Source organism: Clarias gariepinus, chromosome 3 (genome assembly GCF_024256425.1).
Source record: "Clarias gariepinus isolate MV-2021 ecotype Netherlands chromosome 3, CGAR_prim_01v2, whole genome shotgun sequence".
In the NCBI taxonomy this organism is placed as follows: domain Eukaryota; kingdom Metazoa; phylum Chordata; class Actinopteri; order Siluriformes; family Clariidae; genus Clarias; species Clarias gariepinus.
The window spans coordinates 18,289,058-18,306,424 of NC_071102.1; the positions used below are offsets into that span (position 1 = coordinate 18,289,058).

Below are 17,367 nucleotides of genomic sequence, written 5' to 3' on the forward strand. Positions count from 1 at the left end.
TAAGGGTAGGACATTTTGTTTACTTTGTGTTTTGTGTGTTTATATAACAGTCCTGCAGACTAGTTCACCGAGTGGAACTATAATGTTGGATGTTTTGTGTCTTCCGTCACGGTAAAGTGTCCCTTATATCATAGAGCAGCAGAAGTAAAGTGTACTCGCTGTGATGTAAAGCAGAGGAGGAGTATTTACTGCAGCATTTTCTCCAAACATCAGGTCTAATGTACGTTGGAATCGTCTAAATATGAAACGGCATGCGTGCATATTATGTGTCTACAGTTAAGTAGACAGTTTTTATTCTAAAAGAACACATTTTAATTCCCAGGAGACTCCTCTGACAGCCCAGACATTCTGCTCGTGTTTCTTCCCTTTAACACCTCTTTAAAGGCGATATGTACAAACAGTCATCGCTAGATTTAGATCACAAGCCGACATCCAAACACCCCGAGACCACCTTCCAGAAGAATGGGGAGAAGAACAGCCCTATAAGTGTCATCCTGGTGAGTTCAGGAAGCCGAGGGAACAAACTGCTGTTCAGATACCCGTTTGTGAGGGTCAGTGACACCACATCCTGCACTGCAAGTGAGTCACTGTCACAGTTACTCTTCTAGAGTGATAGATATCAATATATATTCTAACGGTGTGTGTACTGTACTGTAAATGTATATGTCTGACAGTTCGACCAGTTTCAGGAACTCTTTTCAGGAGAAAGTAGCTGACTCATGCACAAAGAATTGTTAAAGTTCGACATGTGACATCTCTATTGGTATATTCATTGACTTGTCATGATAAGATTTTTACAACACTGGTCAGCCACAAGACTAACACCACTGCGAATGACGCTGATTTACTCTACAAATAAAAGAAAGCTTTTGTCTGTATGTTGGCCAGAACCCACTCTTTCTATGATATCTTTATGTTTCACACATTGCAGGACCAGAAACCAGTCTCAGAAAAATTTGTCTGTCTGTTTATCGTCTGTATATCTGAATGTCTGTCCATCCGATTTTGTCACAGCATCAAGCAAAACTAGCAAGACAGAACGTAATAATTCTTTGGTATTTGCCTAAAGTTAAACCTGTGGCAAAAATGAATTTAAAATGTTAAATAGAAGTGAGGTTATGAGCACCTACAAGCCACCAAAATCCTCAAGAAACAGACGATAGCATGACACAGCTGAAATAACAGCGTGGTATAAGTGAATTTTTACATGTTGGAGTCGTTTAAGACAAAACTTCATCTTTATTCTACTTCTTCTACTTTTTCCATTTCTCATCTGTGATTCACTTTCCAATTACCGAACAAGGGGTGTATTTGTCTGACCACCAAAGAAGGACAACTTAGTGTAAACAAGGCGTAAGATACTCAACCTTACAGAATGTGATTTCTTTGTATTAATAAGTTAGACAGAGAGTTCTGCTGTACAGAAAGACAGACAGACAGATAGACATGTACGTGGGCTTCAACCTCAAATAATAATAATAATAATAATAATAATAATAATATCACTGATTACATTAAAGATTAGCAGATTATTTCTAGCTTTAAACTTTTAAGTCTACAAACTCTTTTTCCCATCACCTTTCACTAAATGTTTGACCCTTAATGGCTAACTTATATCCTGTCTTAATTTTAAGCTATGTTGTTATTAAAGTGTGTGAATGTCCATTTTTTGTTTGTGTTTGAAGCAAAACAAAGAAGTCCGTATGCTCTGAGGACCACAAATGATGTCACTGAGGACCAGGATGGGGATTCACGGTACTGTAAATGATCTATGACTCATTAATGTTGATGCATAATCAGTGGACAGAGTTTTGTAAATTTCCAATTTATATTCCAACTTTTTTTGTCAGAGATTTGATACATTTCTGAAATCCTCAACTTCTGGTTTTTAAATATCAGAAGAAATTTTTCTTGAATGATCAGATCATCAAAATGACATAATGCAGATTTCATACTGTATGACCAATATAATATATACATATGTATTCATATAATGTATACAAAGTGTATAATATATTATTATTATTATTATTATTATTATTATTTTATAAGCTAATTATACTTTAGAAGAACTAAAAAAAATTCCCAAAGTGCTGTACAGTACTATATTCGTTAAGGTAATAAATCGATTTAAATTTGGATTATAATAAAACTGAATTTTAAAATCTAACAAGCAACAGATCTTTAGGTTGCGTGTGTGAGAGCGCGTGCGTGTGCATGTACGTGTGTTTGCATGTATGTATGTATGTATGTGTGTGCGTGTGTGTGTGTGAGGGGGTGATACATGTGTGCGTGTGTGTGTGTGTATGTGTTGTGAGTTCAGTCAGCAGTCCTACTCAGTATCACGGCGGTCTCTTAAAGCACGCTGAGAATCATTAGGTGTTGGTGCCAATTTGACCTAGTAGTTTAAACTATTATCAATAGAGATTAAGATAAAGAATAGATATTAAAAGAATAGTTGGGCTATATCCATTTTGTTTCCAATTTGGATTTAGAAATTAATTTATGTTAGACACAGTTAAAAAAAAAATCTATTTCAGATTGAACACTTGTTTATTTTTTGTGCAGAGGTGGAAGTTAATTAAGTAAGTTTTCTCCCTTTACTTTATATGAATTAAGTTCATGTTTATAGTATTTGTATTTGTATTTTATTTGGTCATTTTTATTAGTGCATGCTTTTTACTTGTACTTCAGTACATCCTACAACAATATACTGTATGTTCTTTGTACCCTACATTTCTACATAGTGTACTGTACGTAACCAGAGTGGTGTGTGGTATTAAAAGCGGTAATATCGCCACCTAGGGACTATTCTGTATAATTGCATTTCGTAATCATGCATCAGGGCCCGTATTCACAAAGCTCCTAATGACGAAATTCTAAGAAAAATTCTTAGAATTATGACATTTTCCCCTTAAATTTAGGACTAAATACTAGTAAAGATTCACGAAACATCTTATTCCTAAAAACAACTCCTAAGTTGAAAATTGTTTAGAGTAGAGAGGAGGACTTTAAAGAGGCTTAAGAGTTTCTATAGCTGAGGACAAAATGGCAGAAAGAAGAAATATTCTCCAAACACTAAACATAAAGCTCAAAGTAAACACTGCTTTTCTGTCCAGTTTGGTTCTCTTGTTGTTTTACGTTCCATCTCTCTTGGATTGTTGACTACATACCATCCAAAACTGCGACTTAAACAGACTGTCCTGCAATCATGTAAACTGGTTAAAGCCATTTTGCTCCCATCGATCTAAAATGGATTACAATTAATAAAATCAGTATGATAAATAAATGTAAGAACTTAAATATAATAACTACTGTGAAGAAAAGTAGACGCACTGCTTGAAGAAAACTACTGCTTCAAAACTAGACAAATTTTCAACATTTGGCTGTTTAATTACCTTTAAGATATTTAGCCTAGAAACTTTGCATAAAGTAGCCTGTAGTCATGACTATACAATTTCTTCATATACAAACATCATGATTTCACTGTCTGTTCTATTATCATGTATTCTGTTTTCACAAAGAGCGCATTTAAAGACCTTTGCAGAGGTCAGAGGTTATTTTGTATAAACCAGTGAGAGTCCTTGAATTGCTGCATCTTCCCTAGCAACTGGGTCAACCACACCTCCTCACTGAGATAAACGTTTTTGTACTTTCCTTACTCAGAGTTGCACTAAAAAGTTTCCTAAATCACTTTTAGTCTAAGACTCCAAGCTAGGATTTTTTTAAGCTAAGATATGAGTTCTCTGAGAGAATTCTAAGAAGCTTTGTGAATACGGGCCCTGGTCATTAAAATCAGAAATGGAGATGACAGAAGGTGTGTTCCCATCGGTCTGAAGCACCCTGCGAAGTACCCTTTCGAATGGAACAAAGCTAGTGACTACAGAGCACTTACAGAGCTCACAGTCGGGAAGCAATGAGAGGGAGAGAGAGAGACTTTCACTTTTACTTAAAGACTACTGTGAGCTAATACAAGCTCAGTGTATTTAATATTTAAGTAAATTTGAAGAAAAGTATTTTTCTACCACTAATCAAATATACCTAAATGGATGATGACTACTTTTTAATAAAGTAATATTTTATTTAGGGTATCTTTACTTTCACTCAAATAAAGTATTTGTGTACTTTGCCAAACACTGCTTTTAAAAACATCTATTGAACTGACAATGTGCGTTAATGTATTTTACACGTAACAATAACTTTTGAATGTTAAACAGGTATACATCAACAGATATTTTTATTTTTTTGTATTAGTGATGGTTTAAGCAGACGTTTCCTTGAGAACGGAATTTATGGAAATTCCCGACTAATTAATTTTTACGATTCTTGTTTGGTAAATTCGAATTCTGTGCTGTTATTTTCCTGTATTTCTTTTTTTTTATGGCCGTATTCCCATTTCAGAGAGCAAACTCCATTAACTGATGAACAGTTGGTAGCAGGGTAAGATTAAATCATTTCAAACCACATTTCCTTTTTTTCTCCCCTAGAACACCTGTGTTTTATTAATTTACTGTTTCACTCCGGTTTCACAGTTTTTCGCCGTTTAATGCAGTGTAACCTGGGTGTAATATTTAAGTTAATTTGAAGAAAAGTACTTTTGTACTAATAATCAAGTATAACTGTAAATGGATGATCATTTACAAGCCAGTCAAAGGTAATTCAGAAATCCTGGTGTATAATTATGGGTGATATTAATCATGTTACATTTTACAACATCAGTTATACATTGAATTTTTCATTACCTAAATCAATGTAAATAAAAATAATGCAAAATAATTTGCATTAATTTATTTCATGTAATTTAAGGTGTTAAATCTTTTTATCTGCAAGAAAATAATAAAGTTTACAATTCATGCACATATTCAATAAATAAATGCAGTTTTTTCTTTTTCTTCTTTCTGACAAAATCTTTTCACTACTTGTTAAAAGGTTTTTGTATGACCACAGATCACTTCTTCCATCATCGGGCCTTTCTGGGGGTTTTAATCACATCTTTATTGATTGTCTTAAAGCATGAGCAGTAAAAATGTGTATCTGTCATTTCAAATATTATTCTTAGCCTATGTACTGTTAATGTCTTTCCTCTGTAAGTTTCCCTGTAAGTCATTTAACTTGTTGTTGGTACACAGTATTGTAGCCAATCAGTATGTGTTTCCTGAATAAGAACTGAAAATTTACGATCCACTCCTGCTCTGAGATTTGATTTTTCCAATTGCTGTTTAATTTATCCTGACTTTTTTTCTTCCCGAAAGATTTTCAGACATCATTCTCGCAACCATTTTGGCCACCAAGTCAGACATGTGCGGCAAAAAGTTTGAACTGAAGATCGATAATGTTCGCTTTGTTGGACATCCTACTCTTTTGCAGACACCACACAACATTCAGGTTTGAAAAATAAACAACAACAACAACGTAGATGAACAATATCAGCTTGATTTAGGCTTGAGGCTTGGACCATGTGGCATGTAGGAGATAAACATGATGGCTTTTTGACCTAAGGGCATCACCTAGTGGCTGAGTTAACTACATTCATTTTGCCTGCTACTAGATAACCTTGTAAATATAAAATGGATTACACTTCTCTAAAGTGTGTTTTTAAGAATAAGTAATAATAAATAATTTTATATTAAATGTTTTTTTTTATACGTAATACGTTTTGCAATCTTTTAAAGGCTATTTCACATTTGATCTGTAGTTTTAATCGTTGTTTTTACGCAAATTAGATGAATGAATAGATAGATAGCAACAAGTTGAAGAAGATATTAAGGCCAGGTTGAAATTGAAAAATAAAAATGAGAAAATCATAAAGTTTCAAAAATCTATCCAAATTATGCTCTGTAGTGGAGATTCATTAATTTTTTTTCTGCAGATGAATGTTCCTCTGCTTTACATAGTAACAGCAATATTACCATGATTGTAAACAGAATTCAAATGCAGTTTAAATTAATACAATTTTTTAGTTGTTTTGATGCGCATCATATTTTTGACCTGTATGAAAAAAAGCCTGTACTAGTCAGAACTGTAATTAGTATGAACAATAAATGTTTTATTTATTCGGGCCTAAAGCGTTTATTAATAACTGATGTTAAATAATAAGCTGTATGCTGTGCTGTTTATTGCAAAATGAAAAGTAATTAGTCTTTCTCTTTTTTTCATAGGTTTCCAAAACAGATCCTTCACCAAAAAGAGAAACGCCAACCATGATCTTGTTTAGTGTTGTGTTTGCACTAAGGGTAAGAAAATGCTGACAAATGACACCTTTTTTTTTTTAAGAAGACGAAGTGAAACAGCTGTTTCCAATTAAGCTGATGATATGACTTTATTTTTTCCAGTAAGGGAGTGGGGTTTTGATAAGCCCCTGGCAACCTGTCTATCAGGAATCCACTTTAGCTTAGTCACACTGCCCTTCCCTGCCCTGCCCTACCCTTACTCAGCTCCGCAGTGCCACCTTGACTCAGCACAAAATAGTGCTTAGTCAACTTTTACAGCCGCTCATATCTGACACCTGCATGTCCCCCTCCCCTCCTTCGAACCTCACCCAAGGTCCAACTGACTCTGCAAAAAACACCCCAAGCCTGCTTACTTAAATTTTGTTTTATGTTTAAAAAATGTTTTGTATGATTGAAATATAACCTTCTAGATGTATAATTGAGTAGTAAACAAAATAAATTCAGGCTAATATTAGTGCTACACAAGTGACACATATAGTTCTCAGTGAAATATATGGCGAAAATACAGTGTAGATTATATATTTTTTTATGTTATAAATATAATACAGAAAATGTGTGTGGCAAAGAAGCTACTTCTAAAGTTTATACAACATTGAAGTGACCGATCTTGCTTCCCTAAAAATTTTAGCCTTTTTGGAGAGATGTTTTTATTTGTGCCCCAAAAATGGCCATTTATCACTGTCTTACTTCAAACAATAATCATTTAAAATGCAAATTATTCATTTTTCTTTAGATTATTGATACCTAAATTGGTGTAACCTTCTAGAAGCGTATGACCTGTGAAAATCGCTGTAAATTAAAACATTCTGTGCAAAATTAAGTATTTTTTTCCCCAAATAACCAACAGTGGTTTTGCATACTGTAAATGCTGTAAATTAGACACACACCGCATGTTAAGTGGCTGTAAAACAAAAATATCTATAGTTTATTCAGTTAAAATAGGTTTTTATAATCTGGATAATAATTGTTGTTAACATAAATACCAAACATAGATACCATGTTTGGGCCAATAGGAATTGCAGTAGTGCTTACACGAGAGGTGTAGCAATAATAATATTTACTTTGTCTTTACTTGGCTGATGTTTATAAGGTAGCTGAGTAATTTAGTTTCTGGTGTATTTATAGTGCAATCCACGATATTATAGTGCAATAGATGATTTTAAATAATACTGCTATAACTGTATGTTGTGATCTTGTACCAATGTTATGTAGAGCAGGCTCTGTATTCTGGGACCTGCACACTGAAGCTCCACAGCGACACTGGGAGAACCTACATAATGTTACAAAAACCTTCTCTTTACAATTTTTTTTTTTGTTTTTTTAAATAAATGCAAGTATTTTCTCTTAGTTTTTGCCATTTAATTTCTAGTATGGGAATAGACCTCTTTCACCTTTAGAACTGCCTTAATTATTTATGGTACAGATTCAACAAGGCGCTGGAAACATTTCTTAGAACATATTGGCATGAGAGCCTCGCACAACTACATTTACATCTATGGCATTTGGCCAACGCCCTATCCAGAGCGAATTACGTTTTTATCTTTTTTACACCGTTCAGTTTTTACGGAAAAGAAAAAAGTCATTAATATGTTGACTGAAGGATGTCTGAAATAGGAGGTCCAAATACTAGTTGAATGTTTGCCAATTTATGGCCTGCTGAAATTAACAAAAAAATATTAATCAATAATGCTTTGGGGCAAATTTAGCCGTCTATATCTCCACATGAAAAACACACCAGATCTTTCACATTTCCATATGTTTATCTGGATATAAGTGTGGTAAATTAAGGTTAGGTATTTCTAAATCCACACAGAGGTGGTTTATATTGTATGCCCTATTGTCAGGAGTTTAAACAATGCCACCACAGTCTGTGGCTAGGAGCAACTGTCTGTGTGGATGGGACATGACTCTGTGGATGGGACAAAGTTCTTGTGGCATTTGTGAGCTCATATAATGTATAATGTACCGACGAGTGTAGATCATAGAGATTGGGTAAAATCGATTTAGCAATGTATCGTGATTTGTTTGTGTATTGCACACTGACTTAGTAATCAACGTTTTAAATATAATTTTGATTTATCAGTTTGCATTTTGGGTGGCAAAACGTCACTGTTCCTCTAAAATCCCACAAGTGGTGTGCTCTAAACTCCTCGCATGTTGGCAGGCCGCACAGCCTTGTGGTAGGAGGGAATTATTTGCAAAGGTTTAGAATTGTAACAAAATCAGAAAAATGATTGTAAATGTATGTAAAATTGTTATATTTACAAAATCTCAATCATATCGGCTTCTCTCTCTGATAATTCCCATTGCCAGTTGTGTGCTTTACCCTGGGCATCTTATGATCCCTGTGAATAATTAGGGCAGGGTATGTTCTGACTAATAGTGATTCTCTGGAGTTTGGTTTTTTACCATTGTTACTGTTCTCTTCTCACACTTGCCCTCTCTCTGTTGCCCCCTGCAGGCCAATGCAGACTCATCAGTGATAAGCTGCATGCACAACTTGTCGAGGCGCATCGCTATTGCCCTGCAGCATGAGGAGCGTCGCTGCCAGTACCTCACCAGAGAGGCCAAACTCATGCTGGCGGTGCAAGATGAGCTCACCACCATGACAGAAAGTGAGGCCTCTCAAACCCAAACTAAAATAAATTCTGATCTTGATTCTGTCAGTCATTCTCTTTTCCAGCTCTTTATCTTACTAGTAACTGCTTGCACTATATTTTATGATATTAGCATTAGCCCTATAGCCCAGGCACCTGACTCTCACCTGACCCTGTCTCTTTTGTTTACCATCTCAGCGGATGGCACTCTGCAGTCTCCCTTTCGACAGATTCTTCCCAAGTGTAAACTGGCAAGAGACCTAAAGGAAGCCTATGACAGGTAAGCCTTTATCTGGAACTCTTCCTGTTCATGTGAAGAGTTGGTCACCAGGTTGCGTTAATGTAACGATTTATTTTTTGTGTTTCTCCGCAGCCTCTGCACAACTGGAGTGGTGCGGATTCACATCAACAACTGGCTGGAGGTCAGCTTCTGTCTGCCCCACAAGATCCATCGTGTCGGAGGGAACCACATCCCCCCTGACGCCTTGGAGCGTAGCCTAAAGGCCATCCGGTAAGACCATCATGTAGAGGCAGTCTGTTCACAGTTGGGCAGAGTGTGCCCCTAGTGGTGAGAGTCTGTCACGAGCTTAATGACTGTCCTCGCTCTTTCGCTCAATTAATTATAAAACGGTGATGTTGCATTGAGGCAGGTATTTTTTCTATCTATCTATCTATCTATCTATACTGTGATTACGTGTCCCATTGATGTAAGTGGAAAAAATATTATTTTCAGAATTATAATTGTCTTTTTTTAAATAACATTTCTTGTATATATTACCCCCCACTTTATTCAGAAATAAACTGTCAAGTGCAAAGACTATCTGTTTTTAGTAACATTTTAAATAAATACATTTCCAACATAATAAATTAACATTGAATTATGAATTTAACATGGATTTTAATGTTTGTTCCCTTGTCTAATTTCATTTATAATACATAGGGGTGTGAGATTTTCTTTTCTATTTTCTGTATTAGCACCTTATAAGAGATTGGTCAAAAATGTTTGTATAACAGAAGCTTAAGAAACATTTAGAAATATTAGAATACAGTTGCATAAAATAAATTTATTATTATTATTTTTGTTATTTACAAATTCCATTTCTCCTAAAATGTTTCTAATGCATTTATGTAATGGATATACATTTACATTATCATTGTAGTCTTTAAGAACACTGTTGTTCGATATCGACCTGTTTCTATAGGCCTAAATATTGTCACACATTCAAAATCCTTATTAGAATAAAAAAAATAAATAAACAGAAAAGAGACAGAATCTTGATTTAAAACAAGTCAGGTAATGAATATACATTCATGTATCTTGTTAAACAAAGAATGTTGACCAATGACAAATATAAGAGGTTGTTTAAGTCAAACTGGGACTTTTGACATACTGTACCGCCTTCTGTAAAATGTTTGCACTGTTAAAATGTTTTATTGCGCCTAAGAGTCTTATCACCGTACTGTGCTGAATGTCTTCTGTAAATGTCTTTGTTTTTTTTAACAGCTCCACCATAAATTCCAGCAAAAGTCCCAGTTTGACTTCCAAATAAACAGAGAGATGGTCAAAACTAGGAGAAAAAAAATACTTTGCTAGGAGAAAAAAAATTGCTTTTACTGTCTCTATCTTTGGATCTGAAAGCCTTATGCAAACCATAGGAAACAAAATATATGGTTTCATTTGATGTGTTGACAGTATTTTTTAATTTAACTGTATATTAAGGTGTGTATTAAGGGTGTGTAATGTCCCTGTAGGCCGTACCATGCCCTGCTGCTGCTGGACAGTGAGAAGGCTCTGCTGGATCAGCTCCCGCTCGATTGCTCTCCTGCTCTGTTACGGCTCATTAAGATCTGTTCAGCTATGAAGAACCTCCAGCAGCTGGCACAAGACGCTGACCTGGCTCTCCTGCAGGTGAATAAGCACTTCAATAATATATCCGTTACCAGATTACCAGGACAGGGATTTTTTGATTATAAACTGATTTCTTACTGATATTTAAATTAAATGATTCTTTTGGGACAAATCCTTTACTTCATTCATATTTGTTAACAGAGCGCACATCTGTTGCGCGCGACCTTTAGCTCTTATGTCTAATTAAAGTGCAGAAATGCAAATGTATCACAGTACACAGAGTTTAGAGTTTAAGATGTCATTTATGTTGTATGTAAAAATGATTGATTTTATAGTGTCGGAAAATCAATGAGTAATGCCGTCATCAAAGTTCTTTTTAGATTGTGATAATTGGTCGAATACTACCATCTAGTGGGCATGATTTACAGCAGTTTATAAATGGGGGAAGGGAGGGGTGCTAAAACATTTTTCAGACAGGAAGCTGATTAAATTATGAAACAGTTATATGCAGGCACATTAGCACAGATTAGGTACAACCCTAATTCAAATAATTAAATATTAAGCTGTTTATTAATTTTTTTTAAATAATAGTCTTTTTGTTTAATGAAGCCTATTATATTGTCCGTAGCTTCTTATAGTCCGAAGCAACTTGTATTTTCATTCCATTATACCACTGAGCAGTTGAGGGTCACAGGCCTCGCTCAAACTTGGTGGTGCTGGGGTTTGAACCTGGGACCTTCCACTTAGTAGTCCAATGCCTTTACATCTTGTATGTGATTTGGTTTACCAGCTACATTATCAGTACAAGTTGTTATGTTTGCGTATGCCTGTGGACGATCCTCATCTCTCCCCTGGCTCTCTGCTGCCTCCACAGGTCTTTCAGATAGCTGCGCAGCTGGTCTACTGGGGTAAAGCCATCATCGTGTATCCACTCTGTGAGAACAACGTATACATGCTGTCTCCACATGCCAATATATTTCTGTGAGTATAACTGACCTCAACTGGCGGCACGGTGGCGTAATGGTTAGCACTAGTGATGGGAAGTTTAAATCATTTTAGTGACTTTTTTTTTTTTTTCAGAAATAAAATGTTACATTTTCAAATAAACAGACGTCTACATACACAAATCTTGTCTATAGTTCCAGTAATGACATTATTACAAGGCAGCTAAGGACATATTATAATAAACCGAATGAGCAGCTCACCATCATATCTTCTAGTCTGAGACGTTCGTTCTTTTAAATCTATTGCACCAAATAGCGTCTATGGGAGTCACATGACAAAAGAACGAATGATTCGGACCAAAAAGACTCATTTCTGTTTCCTGTCTATAACCTACAGAGGAAACGAACATAGAAAATGAACGAATCACTCTCTACGATACTCGTTTATTTGAGTCACGTTAAAGACTCTCGTTCATGAACGAGATTTTTTGGCACACCCCTACACCCCATCACTAGTTAGCACTATCATCTCGCACCTCTTGGATCTGGGACGATTCTCACCTCGGGGTCTGTGCAGATATTGTGCATGTTCACGCCGTGCTTGGTGAGGTTCCTCCGGTACACTGTTTTTTTTCCCACAGTCAAGCAGATTGGACTTACAGTATTAGCGTTCCCAAATTGTCCGTAGTGTGTGAGTGAGTGTGCATCAGAGTGGCCTGTGATGGATTGGCACTCCGTACAGGGTGTACCCTGCCCTGAGTCTCCTAGGAGAGGCTCCAGGCCCTTTATACAGTATAAAGCAGTACAGATGACGTAGGGGTGTGCCAAAAAAACGATTTACAGAAAAATCTAGATTCTCATTTGCAACGATTCAGAATCAATCTGAAATGTCCAAGAATCGATTTAATAAATAAATAAAATCAGCTGGCTGTTCGTCTCCATTTTTGTAACTAGCCTACTGGTCTGTACTGATGCCACCACGCAGCCGGTTTTTGCACGTAAGCGTGCACGGCAAATCACTAAAACGAAGAGAAGGCAAATATGGATGACAGGGAGATCCAGTCAGCCCCGTCTTCACTTAAAGCTAAAGTTTGGCGTCATTTCGGTTTTTACCGAATGTCTGGAAGCATTGCGCTGGACATGACATACACAGTGTGCAAGCTTTGCAAAACGAAGACCAAGTACTTCGGCAGCACAACAAATGCGCATGGTCATATTACTAGTCATCACCCGGAGCTCAGCGCACACTGCAGTGCTTCACGAAACTCCCTGCCAACTCCGAGAGAGCAAAAAAAATAACTCGGTCTATCGCTTGCTTCATTGCCAAAGAACTAAGGCCTTACAGTGTGGTGGAGAACGAGGGGTTCGTCTGCATGTTACAGACAGCGGAGCCGAGGTACACCATACCGTCCCGCAAGTTTTTCACTGAAACAGCTGTGTCACAGCTTTACATTGAGACTAAAAGAAAGGAAAGGTCGCCAGTGCCCTAACCGAAACGACCAGAGTGGCACTAATATGTGATGTACTTTATTTTCATAACTTGTTATTCTTTAAGTTACTGAATCTGACTGTAAAATATAGATTTTCTTATGAAGAAGCACTTTATTTTTGTTCCAACTTATTTTATAGCTAGCTACTAATGAGTAGCCTGAGAATTTAACTTAATAAATGTGAAAAAGACACTTTAATGTCTGTTTGTCATTCTGTATAGCAAAGCAGATGAGAGTAGATCATAATCAGAAACCCGATTAGAAATCATTATGAATAAAATCGAATCATTTTGAATCGAAAATCTTTTTGAATCAAAAATCGATTTTAAATCAAATCGTGGCCTCAAGAATCGGAATCGAATTGAATCGTGAGATGGTAAAAGATTCCCACCCCTAAGATGACGAGTGAGTGAGTGAGTGACCCACCTCAACTTAACAGTCTTTCGACTCTTTTAACCTGTAAAACTGGTTTACTGTTAAGAGGATAATAAAAAGGTTCACTTGAACGAGCTGTAGATATACTGTATGTAGGTAAGGTTTTACGTCTCGTCCTAGGTACTCTCCACTGGCAAAGCAGTTTTCCCAGCAGTTCCCAGGTTACGACCTACCCTCCGTCTTAGCCAAGTTCTCTCTACCTGTATCTCTGTCCGAGTTCAAGAACCCACTGGACGCTTCTGTACACGAGGTCAGTATCATAAAAGGCAGCATGGCCGAGTCTAAGCTTATCTCGGTTGTCAGGATGGTGGTGTGGTGGAGACACGAGTGCTAAAGTCTGTCTCTTGAGACAGGCCCAGTTGATCCAGATGGTGGTGTGGATGCTGCAGAGGCGGCTGCTGATCCAGCTCCACACCTACGCATGCCTGCTTGTGCCCCCCAGCGAGGAACAGACGTGCCCAGTGGAGGACGAGATGCCAGTGGTTAACCGCGTATCCGGACGCAGCCTCAGCACGCCCAACACTCTCAGTTTTGGCTCCCCGAGTAACATCCTCACGTCATTTCAGCCTTCAGTCATTCTGACTGACGTTTCTCTCTCTCTCTCTCTCTCTCTCTCTCATTAAGCCTAATCAGTCCTGTTCCTCTTTGTCCATCACCAGCCAGCAGCGACGACATGACCCTGACGAGCCCCAGCATGGACAACTCCAGTGCCGAGCTGCTGCCGGGTGGAGATTCTCCACTCAACAAGAGAATGACAGAGACGCTCCTGGCCAGCCTGAGCGAACATGAGCGCCAAGCCATCCTCAGTGTGCCTGCTGCACAGAACCCTGATGACCTGCGCATGTTTGCCAGGTAACAAAGAGCCACTGATGAATTACAAGTTTTACAAAGTTTATTCTGTGTTAAATCATGAAGGGGCAATTTCTTTTCACATAGGGCCAGGTAGTTTTTTTTCTTCAATAAATGAAATCATTTAAAAACAGCATTTTTGTATTTACTCGGGTTATCTTTGTGTAATATTAAAATTTAGTTTGTTGGACTCTACCTAGGGTTGTAATGGGCACAACATGATCAGGCCTCTAACCACCTTCCCACTCCCAAGTAAAGGTAGCCACGAGGTTCAACAAAGTAAATGTAGCCTTTATTTATACTCGGAGTTAAGCAATGCCCAAAACAACAAATAGAAACACTCTACCGGCGGCCTAGGCTTGTCTAGTCCAAAATCAAACGCAAAATAAAATGCAGGTTGTTCTAACCGAACTTCCTAAACAAAACAACAGGAGAAAAATACAGAGGTAAATTAAAAGGGCTTCTCACTCCTATGGAGGCTACAATGTGCTCAATAAACAGTGATTATTTTACTACTAGTTTATTGCTACTCCGTTATGGTCGCTGATGAAACTGCACATTTTAGCATCACATCTCATGAGACATAGTTCACATACAAATGGTTCAGTGGGGGTGGCAGGGCAGAGACAGAAGGATAGCTGTCATCGGTGGGTTTTTAACATGGGATCCCAACTTGTCCAATCAGCTGACACAGCAAGTCACAGGAGATCTGCTATAACTCCACCCACACACACCCACTCTCACAAAACACCCACAACACATCCAAAGAAGGAAAGAAAACTATTAATTATGCAACACATTTATATATATATGACTCTTGGTCATAACAGACTGAATCATTTAAATGTGACAGATATGCAATAAAATCAGAAAGGAGCTAATACTTTTTGACAGCGCCATAGATGAAGGATGAACTTGGATTTAAAAAAATATAAAATCATTTTTTAAACAATTAGGTCCTTGCAGACCCTCTGCGCCTGTTTCTTGCTGTCAGTGTGTTAAAGCACGCCGTATCAGCTTCACTTCACTTGAAGCACCTGCCGTGAACCGGATGCAGGTGTTGAGGGTTTGTTTTTTTCTGCTTTCTTTTGTATTATCCAGTCAGGTACTCCCCACACACACTCCTGCCACTGTGGCATGCAGCTCTTCTCCAGTGTCTTACATGTTCTGTGATTTGATTCCAACACCTCAGGCTTACATCACTCTCTCTCTCTCTCCATAACACTGTTTTCATTCTGTCCAACGTCTGTGTTCCTTCTTTCCCCGATTTTAGTTTTTCTGTTTAATTAAAACTGTAAGCATACCAGAGTCTCCTCTTCACTTTTTTGAGTATTATTTAATAAAAGGTGCACACTGAGGATCTGTAAGGTATGTGTCTCTCATCTACAGAAATCTGATGTATTTATCTTCCTCCACCGTTCTGCCCCTGGGCCTCTCACTTCTTTATCTACTCTCGAGCTACTGTACACCTAAACAGATCAGTAAACACACTTGTGAAAGGTTTTTCTTTTTGTCCTGATATCTGCTAATTTCCTGGCTGTATTCCCACACGCAATAGTCATGTCTCTAAACAGACTCTATCTCACACACACAGAGCGATACTGATGCTTCACACACTTATGTAATCAAAACAAAATGATTTCAGCCATGTCACAATCACACTAGGGCGTTCCAACGCTGGACTATTGGTTTAAGATCATTTTACTTTAATAACTAAAACAGTACACCATTGACTTATGGGATACTATTTACAGACATTCCAAGGTACATTAAGTTATTAACACATTAACAATATCTAGCCAGTATTCTGATCAATCTAGTGTTCATTAATTAATTGGGGTCCAAGCACTATAACGTCAGCCCTATATCGTCATAGTGTGTAAGAGCCCTCTCGTTCTTTTAAGAATTATTAGGGCCCAAGCTATTATTTCATATTATGTCAGCGCAATGCCTATGATAGCGCTAATGTCTAAAAGTGCTGATGTCATAGTGTGTCAGGGCCCTCTTGTTTTTCTAAGGATTTCTTTTCCCAGTATCTGGGGCTTTTTGGAGATCTAAACATAAAATTCCCACTTATCTAAAATATAAGTCGTAATAGTATTGGTATGACTTCTTTAAATTACTCACTAAACGCTTGAATTTGTTCATGATCCAGCAGAACTTGCCATCCTGATTAACCTCCATGTGCCCCACAGGTTGCTCCACTACTTCAGAGGGCATCACCACCTTGAGGAGATCATGTACAACGAGAACATGCGGCGCTCGCAGCTAAAGACTCTCTTTGACAAGTTCCGCAGCGTTTTAGTGGTCACCAACCACGAGGACCCGGTCATCTCACTGTTCCAAACGCCACCCGAGTAGCACTGACACGAATAACAGTATATTAACTGACCAGAATAACTGACCTATATTAACATTTTAGCATTTGGCAGACGCTCTTATCCAGAGCGACATTTTTATCTCATTATTCATTATTCTGAGCAGATGAGGGTTAAGGGTGTTAAACACGGACCCAACAACTTGGTGGTGGTGGGGTTTAAACCTGGGACCTTATGGACTGTATACCCCATTATATAGTTTTGATTAGGTGTGTGTGTGCTGGAGATCCTAACCCACTGTACAAATGAAGAGAATGAAGTTGTTCATATTATAAGGCTGGACTGATTCACTGTATAAAGCTTTTATGATGTAAAGCATTGTGACGATGTGGTTTTGTCAGAAGATGAAGAAGAGTTTATTATTCGTAAGCTGTAGTCATGTGTTTGGGGCCATTAAATTAGTAGTTTGTGTTCTTTCCTATAAGAGGTTAAGAGATAATCCCTGATGTCATAAATCAACTGGGTTAAAAAATATTGCCCCTTATTTATCATTCCAGGCTCCAGTAAGAAAAACACCTCACTAAGCACAAGACCCACTCCCACACACTCCTGGATCTAGAGATTTCCAAATATTAGTGGACTACATCAGTTTTTT

General features: G+C 37.5%; 1 protein-coding gene across 4 annotated transcripts; it reads left to right on the top strand.

Annotated features, from left to right (window-relative positions):
• On the top strand, positions 1–17,322 carry nprl3 (NPR3-like, GATOR1 complex subunit). 4 transcript variants are annotated; one of them, XM_053492143.1, is made up of 15 exons: positions 1–220; positions 323–579; positions 1,686–1,755; positions 4,402–4,440; positions 5,253–5,385; positions 6,159–6,233; positions 8,692–8,845; positions 9,026–9,107; positions 9,201–9,338; positions 10,580–10,736; positions 11,551–11,657; positions 13,666–13,795; positions 13,899–14,088; positions 14,205–14,397; positions 16,590–17,322. In XM_053492143.1, exons 2-15 carry the CDS (start codon positions 390–392, stop codon positions 16,753–16,755), a joined length of 1,824 nt encoding a protein of 607 aa, XP_053348118.1. In that variant the 5' UTR covers positions 1–220; positions 323–389; the 3' UTR covers positions 16,756–17,322. The 4 variants fall into 4 exon arrangements, with proteins under 4 accessions (XP_053348118.1, XP_053348119.1, XP_053348121.1 ...); XM_053492144.1 differs by lacking the exon at positions 4,402–4,440; XM_053492146.1 differs by lacking the exon at positions 1–220 and having other exon boundaries at positions 413–497.
• Positions 17,323–17,367: the final 45 nt, after the last annotated feature.

What these genes read in the sequence shown, in the direction of transcription:
- nprl3 (XM_053492143.1), top strand. Translation starts at nt 390, where the DNA reads ATGTACAAACAGTCATCGCTAGATTTAGATCACAAGCCGACATCCAAA. An exon ending in CGTAGCCTAAAGGCCATCCG is followed by an intron (nt 9,339 to 10,579) that starts GTAAGACCATCA and finishes ATGTCCCTGTAG; the next exon opens with GCCGTACCATGCCCTGCTGC. An exon ending in GACCTGCGCATGTTTGCCAG is followed by an intron (nt 14,398 to 16,589) that starts GTAACAAAGAGC and finishes TGTGCCCCACAG; the next exon opens with GTTGCTCCACTACTTCAGAG.